The following is a 7,879-nucleotide window of genomic DNA, read 5'->3' as shown; positions in this document are numbered from 1 at the left end:
GCCCGTGCTCCCGCGCCGCGCCCCCGGCGCCCCCTCCTCAGCGCGCCCCCGGCCGCAGCGCAGCGCAGCCCACGTCTGCCATGGCCCGGGAGAACGGCGAGAGCAGCTCTTCCTGGAAAAAGCAAGCCGAAGACATCAAGAAAATCTTCGAGTTCAAGGAGACCCTCGGAACGTAAGTGGGGGCCGCGGACAAGAGGGTGGAGGTGTGTTGCCACCGCTGCCGCCACCACGACAGGAACCAAGCCTGTCGCCGCGTCCTCATTGTCCGGTTCTCGGCTCTGCCTCGGTCCCCGCGCGCCCAGCGTGTGGGTCTGCGCCCCCCGGGGGGGCACCGCTCCTTGGCAGGGGAGGGAGCCGTTCTGGGCTTTCAGAGAACAGCCCACGCGGACGGCGACTTCTCACTTCCCCTGCCACCGCCGCCCTCGCCACGCGTGACTGTGGGCTGAGCATGGTGGGTATTGCTGTTTGCCGACTGTGTGCGTTTACTCCTCGTGTGTAAGGGCTCACAGTGTCGACGAGAGTCGCGGTCCCTAGAAAATCAGCCTTCTGCTATACCCATTTTTCCCTATAGCACATATGCATAGATCATAGAACTGGCATCTGCGCACGTAGTAGGTGTAGGCAAGACTTCGGATGTCCACCCATTTACGGAGGGGAAGATTTCGCAGTGTTTGGGGTCACATGTGCGCAGAGCCTCACCTGGCTGTACATTTCACATAGGCTCAGCCGCACGCGCTGGAGTGCAGATCTCCAAGCCAGGGCTTGTGAGAGTCTCTGGACAGGCGGTTCTCTCCAGGGCTCTATGTAGTCCAGCGTTGATGGCTGCATCTCAAGAAAGCAGAAATAATTAGAAGTCGATGGCATGAAATGCTCCAAACATGTGCTTTTAGGTTCAGCTGCTGTTCCTCTTTTGCCCCAGAACTGGTTTTTGTTTTGTTTTGGAGCGTCTCAGAATAAGTAGGAAGGCTGACAGTGGCATCTGAAGTTCAAGTTCTTTTTCTCCTGACAGAGGATCAGTATCTGTCATTGATCGGATCTGTGGATGTATTCACACATGTGCCATGTGAAATGAACATCTCACAGGGGTTCGTGAAAGTGTTACCAGGGAGGAAAAAGAGATGTTTCTTGGCATAGATCAGGGAGTTGTTGGGTGCTTTTCTAACTTCCTTTTTTCCTTTTATTTCTATTTATTTTGTTTTAAAAATATTTATTTATTTATTTATGATTTGTTTTCCCAGAACCACATTTTCAAAACTCAGATTGTCTTATGCCCCACCTTCAGGGTCCATTGCAGTTGTTAAGTCATTTTCCCTCACCTCCACCTCCGCAGTGGGTCACCCAGAGGGAACTTGTGACGGTAGCATTGTCAGCCACACTTCTGATTCCGGGACAGCCCATGTGCAGAAGACTGGGGTAGGGTCTCCAAGCTGTTGCTGCTGTATTTCAGGGAGGGCACCTGTGTGTGCAGACTTGTTGTCTTCGTCACAACAAAGGACTTAGCTTTTTAATAAAGGAAAGTTTAGAGCTGCCTAAAACTTTTGGTCAAAACTTTAAAATGTTGCCATTGAGGTTTCTTGGGACTTGGAATTGTAACTCAGAGATGCTCAAGTGACTGAGAAACAAAACGTGTCCCTTGGTTGTCATCCCAGGACTGACGTTGCTATGGATGGCTAGACTGGAGAGTGGAGCCCTTTCTGTGTGAATGAGTTCCTTTGGGTGGCTTATCCCCACCAGGCCCCTCACGCTGGTCCCTTTGCCTGCAGCCTCTTGGCTGACTGATGCAGTCTCCTTTAGCTGACTCCTGCTCCACGCCAGAACCCGCAGCCAGGCCTCTGCAGTGACTGAGCTGCTGGGGCTTGGTGAGCTGTGCATAGCACACGGTTGGGATGACTGCGGGTGGTTTCCACCTCTGGGAAGGATGGGAATTTGCCTTCTGGTGCCAGAGTAGAAATCTGGCAGAACAGTCTCCTGGACTCTGGCCATTTTCTGTGGGCTTTGCATATGGGTCTCTTAGGGTCCCAAAGCATTGCCTTCTGCCTTGGAAAGAATTCTTTGCAAAGAAACTCCACCGTAGTGCTGCCAGGAGTCCTAGAGAAGTGAAAGACAATAACATTACCAAGGTTTTGTTTTTTTAACTCCATGGTGTGATAGTAATGGTAATCACAGGTGACATTCTGAACTGTAATTCAAGTATCAGGCATTATTCTAAGTGCTTTATGTGTATGAACTCATTTAAATCTCGTGATGATAACCTAATAGGTAGTTATTTATTATTATCCCAATTCGTAGATGAGAAAACAGAGAGTAAGTGACCTGGTAAACATTAGCTAGCTGTTAAGTGATACAGCTGATATTCAAAGCTAGGTATAGCAATTCTTGATTATTCATATGGGATTGAGCCATTTTGGAGACTTTTGGTAACAGCAAGTGCTTGATAGTAATTCGACTAAGCTTCAGTACTTGGGAAGCTAATTTTCATATTAATGTAAAGAAAATATAATTATGGAGTAGCCTGCTAGCTTTTCAAGGTTTCGAATGGTCATCATTTTGTCCCCTTGGACTTTCTAGACAGGATTTCAAGTTTAGGATGTCTGTTTCACCCTGGGCCAAATCCAGTGACCTTGGCTGAGTCTTAATTTGGAGGTCACTTCCGGTCTCCTCAGTGTGGGTTTTGAGTCTGGGTTATTCTCTTGTTTGTAATGAAATCTAAAACCAGTCAAAGACATCAACTATTACGATTGGAGTTCATTTCCAAAGTACTCTGCAGTTCCAATCATTTTGTTTGTCACACCTTCACCATATGTCTTTAAGATCCTAAGGCAGGAAAGCCCTGCAAGAAGCTAGGCTGTCAGCTTAGAGTGTTAAAACGCTTTTAAAATAAAGCTTTGTGAAGGCCTGAGGAGCACTCACTTTGCCAGACGTCGTAATCTGATGCTTGGCTGCCTTATCCTGGTACCTTTCCCCATAAAGTGGAACATTTACTGGTGGAAGCTAAGGGGTCAAGCATTTCATCTGTGGTTAGAGAGATCTTGCTGGGGGGGGGGGCACTGGTGAATGGGCACGAAAATTGGCCCAGGAGGGTGGAAAAACAGATAGAGAAAGCAAAAGGCAGCACAAAGTGAAGGATTGGGCTTTGTGGTTAGTAAGGCCTGTGTTTCCTGATGTTCCTCTGAGCCAGGTGTCAGGGGAAAAAAAAAAAAAAACAACTTTCAACCTCTGGGCTTCCCTTTAGCTTCCTTTAAAAGGAATCTTAGAACCTAACTATATCTCTGGAATAAGGTGGTGAGACTTAATTACTGTTTATTAATCAACAACTTGTTTTCAGATCCTTGGCACACTGTGAGAGCAAATAAATGTTGTGTAACAGCAAATTAGGAGTGGTAAACATTTCTCTTGGCATATTTGCGGAAGCTGTTCAGACCATCTCTACTGTAGATGCCTTTCAATGGCTTCTGAAACAAAAGAACCTCAAATATACCATTTGCAGAAGTATACGGACAGGAAGACAGCTTCAGTGTGGTGTCTGGGAAGTACCCCCGACTCTCAGAAGTCAGTCTGCAATGTCTAGGCTCTGAAATGCATGTTGAATAGAGAAGGCTCCAGTACTTCGCACAACACAGAAATGCCCCTCCTAACACACCTCATTTCCCCTGGAGTATAGAAAATGGCATGTCCTAGTATATACATCTTCATCTTTGCAGGGAGTCTATACATGTTTGTCTTGTAGACTGGACACTTGAAGTCGTTACTGCCTGGAGGTGGTTGCCCAGGCATGCTAGATCTGAGCTGGGCTCCAGGTCTGGTTCAGCTCCTAGGGGGTTGTGTGCCTATGTGCTTGTTGGCACATTGCCCACATTACCTCCTCTCTGTCTCAGCTTCCTCATCTCTAAAATTGAGAGTTGAGGGGTGTGGAGGGAAGACTGGATCTTTTCCGAGTGTCCTGACCACTTGAGATTTGTGGCTCTTCTGTGTAGGGAGGACACTTGCTATTGTTCTACAGGGGCCTCCTTGTGGCAAGGAGCAGCTAATTTCTGTTAGTAGAGAGATTTCTGTTAGGAGAGACATTTTTATGACAGTGCTAGTTGCATAATGAAAGTGCTGGGGACTGGAAGCCTTATCCCACTTCAGGTCAATAGCAGTGGGTACTCTTTTTCCCTCAATGAATGCCTGCTGGGTGCTGCTTTAGGAAAAGTATGAATAGAAATTTCTGTGGGGGCACTGTCTTTTCCCGCTCTCACTCATACTTGCAGTACTTATTCTGAAATTGCTTAATAAGTACACCTGTTGAGGGTGCAGATGATTGACTTGTCTGAAAGCTCAGATGGAGAACATTCTTAACTCTGTGTGTATGTGTCTGTGTGTGCGCACGCGCGCGTGTGTGCATCTCTGTGTGCGTGCACATACTTGCATGCAGAAGGAAGGGGGAGAGAGCACAAAACTACTTGGAGTGGTTTGTACAGTTGGCTGGCTCATTTAATAGTAGTTATTCTGGGACCAGCAGTTGGTGTAATGGCTATGTTGCTGGACTCCCATGTAGTCGGCTGCGGTTCGAGTTCTGGACCCAGTGGCTTACATTCATGTCAGGCACGTGTGCATGCGTGCCCGAGATCCCAAGAAGAGAATGGAAGAGAAGGGATTGCGGCGTGATCATCCTCTCTCTGTCTCTCTCTGTCTTTCTGGCAAGCACTTGTGCCCTATAGCAAAAACCTCTAAAAAAAAAATTAGTGGTTGTCCTGGGATTGCTGAGAATTTAGAGTGGGAGATGCATTTGAAAGAATATTATGAAGAGAGAAATGGGAGTAGGAAGCCCCTAGATTTCTACCAAAGGTTATTCCAGTTTTACAATTTGTGAGAAGTTTGTATTTTTCAGTCCTCTAGTTTGGAGGCATAATAGCAATTCAACATCTCATACTAATAAAACTCTCTATAGAACACCTGCTCTATTCTAGGCACCAGGGATGCCTCAAGAGATGAGAAGCTTGTTCTCCTGGAGCTGACGTTTTAGTGCAATGGCCAGAAAATATAAAAACAGATAAAGCGGAGAGTATGTTATATGATATACACATTAGGAAGACAAATAAAGCAGACAAAGGAAATCTGGTAGCATGAAGGTGATGGCAGCTCAAGGCTTTAGGTGGGGTGACTGGGGAAGACTTGGAGAGAAGGTGATATTTGAATAAAGATCCCAGGGAGCCAGAGGGATATCTGAGGGTGGAATGTTCTAGTCAGGGGAAACAGCAAGGGCAACTGCCTGAGGCAAGTGCGTGCCTAGCATTTTTGAGGCCTGTGACTTCAAGGAGGCCAGTGTGGCTGGAACTGAGTAGTGAGGTTGGCAGATGGAAGGTGGGTTGAGCTGAGGAAGGAGATGGGTAGCAGGGCAGAGGGTTCTGGAAGGGGAGAGTTGGTAAGGGTCTTGTAGGCCCTTGTAAGGACTGGACTAGCTTTTGCTCTAAGAAAAATGAAGAAATGAGCAGGGGAACCAGCAGTTAGCGTAATGGCTATGTCGCTGGACTCCCACGTAGGCGACCGCGGTTCGCGTCCCGGACCCGGTGGCTTAGAACTCACGCCGGGCGCGTGTGCATGCGTCCCCAAAATCCCGAGAGGAGAATGGAGGAGAAGGGATTGCGGCGTGACCATCCCCCCTGGGGGGTGATTTCTCGCTTTCTGTCTCTATGTCTCTCTCTGTCTGTTTGGCGAGCGCACGCGCCCTATAGCGAAAATCTCTCCAAAAAAAAAAAAAAAAAAAGAAATGAGCAGAAGAGTAGCTCGATCTGATCTGTTTTTATTTTTATTTATTTATTTTTTTGATCAGATAGTCAGTCAAGGGTGGGGGCAGGGAGATGAGGCAGGAGGCTATTACAGTGATCCAGATAATGGTGCCTCAGGGTTGGGCAGTAGCTATGAAGGTGGCCAGGAGTGGCTGGCTTTGGGATATATTTTGAAGGTAGAACCAGTAGGACTTGCTTATGGATTGGACATGGTGTAAGATTATTCAAGATTTGCGGTTGGAAGAATGATAAATTTGATGGTTCTGTTCAATTTCCCGCGGACTTTTGGAACCCTTATCCTGGATGCACACTGGGGCTGCCTGTGATTTGGGAAGCTCTGAGAACAGTTTCAGGGTAAGCTCATACCCTTTGGGTTTCCAGCTCCTCTGGTGAGCCTGCATTCGCAGGTGAAGTTCTGGAAAGGAGTTTTCTTTTGTTGTTGTTTTTGGTTAAGTTTTGCTTAAAACTTATAAGGTAGGCATGTTCTCCAGAAAGAGACAGAGGAAGAAAGAGTGAGCACGCACCACTGCAGGGAGGATGAGCACACTGTAATCTCTTCTTCTCCATTCTTCTCTTGGAATTTTGGGCACACACGCACACATGTCTGGTGTCTTTTTCAAGTTGTTGGGTCTGAGATTTGAACCATGCAGTTGCCCATGTGGGATCCAGCTGCCTTAACCACCATGCCAGCTGGCTGTCCCATTGGAAAGGACTTTTGAGGTACTTCTGTCACAGTAGAATGCTGAAAATTTTAGCAGCAAGAACTGGTTAACTTCCCAAGACAATGCTGTTCATTCCTTTAGAATCATCAGTGGAAAGGGCTAGATACCTTTGACAAGTGGACCTCTAACCTGTATCACTCCCACTTGACTAAGGAATGTGCAGCCCAAAATTCAGTGCAAAGTAATAAGCATAAGAACCTTTATTACTCCTTTCTTTGCTAGAATGTTTTGTTTTTGGAGAGGAAGAGCCAAAAGTTTTTCTTGAATGAGAAAAGATAACAAACTCTAGTGTCCTGGTTGATTTGTTGCGTGAGATTTGGGAAGTGGGACTTTTGGATAGAGCTTTTTCCCAAAGAAGCTAATGATGATTGTGTTTCAAGTACAAATTTCTGGTTCAAACTTGGCAGCTGAATGGACAATAATTGGGCTTGGCTGGTGCCAGGTGGACATTTGTGCGCTCTCAGGGGAGGATTTTAGGGGTTAACTTGTTGAATTTTACTTTGGCTGGGTCTCCATAAATCTCTTTAATCTTTCCTTTCCCCAAATAAATCCCCTTAAATCCCTTTCAATCTCTTTCCTCCTGCTTCTCCTTCTCTCTCCTTTGGAAAGGCTTAGGCATTGGTCCATCAGGGAATTGTCACATTACTGGTCAACCTGCCTGAGAGGGTGGCAGACTCCAGGACCTCATGCCTCCTCTCCTCACTGTGTCTCAGATTTCATAGAATTAGCCAGGGGGGACCAAAGCTCAGTTTCTTCAATTAATGAAGGAACTGCTTCTAGGTGGCCAACACGAAGCTGCTGTCATAGGCACTGGCTGAGTTTCTTTTCTGACTCCAAATGGCCAACTCAGTGTTTCTGTCATGAAAACAGGAGGACACGTGAGCTGTGGGAGAGATGCCAACTTGATTTTCTCAGTCTATGTTGGTTATGCCCCTTTGACTTTCTGTGGGGTGGGAGATGAGTTTTTCTTTGGGCTAGTTTTGTGTCTTTTTGTTTATTTTCTTCCTCAGAGACACGGAGAAAGAGAGAGAGAAGCACCTTCAACAGGATCTCCAGCTATGATTCTCCTCCCAGCCTTTTCAGCCAGTCAGGATCAGACACGCATTTGTGCGTGTCAACCCAGGAACTGAACCTGGGTCTCTGTATGGCTTCTGTAGCGCAGAGTAGTGTGCTGCTGCTGGGCCACAATGCTGGCCTCTTTGAGCTAAGTTTTTAGGTTTATTGTACAATGTATGGATTATCCAGGCTCCAACCAGATTAAGGCTAACCTGTAAAGGAATGCTGCAGACCAAGTTCACTCTGCAGTCGACCAAGTGTATTCTATGACAGATCAACCATGTCTTCAGCTGTCAGCTATGTGTTGTGGGCCGTTTTTTCCTTAGGATTTCA

At 46.8% G+C, this 7,879-nt stretch overlaps 1 protein-coding gene across 3 annotated transcripts in view; it reads left to right on the top strand.

Moving 5' to 3' along the window:
- The first annotated feature begins 6 nt into the window (after nt 1-6).
- Nucleotides 7-7,879, top strand: part of CAMK1D (calcium/calmodulin dependent protein kinase ID) — a 483,186-nt gene continuing 475,313 nt past the window's right edge. For all 3 annotated transcript variants that reach the window (XM_014588391.2, XM_006150006.3, XM_006150007.3), the window contains exon 1: nt 7-172. In XM_014588391.2, coding sequence (XP_014443877.1) covers nt 81-172 — 92 coding nt within the window. In that variant the 5' untranslated portion in view covers nt 7-80. The remainder of the gene's footprint in view (nt 173-7,879) is intronic.

The sequence above is a fragment of the Tupaia chinensis genome, unplaced genomic scaffold (assembly GCF_000334495.1).
Source record: "Tupaia chinensis unplaced genomic scaffold, TupChi_1.0 Scaffold000275_1, whole genome shotgun sequence".
Taxonomy (NCBI): domain Eukaryota; kingdom Metazoa; phylum Chordata; class Mammalia; order Scandentia; family Tupaiidae; genus Tupaia; species Tupaia belangeri.
The sequence above is the reverse complement of the archived record's forward strand: the minus strand, read 5'-3'. Positions and strand labels throughout refer to the sequence as shown.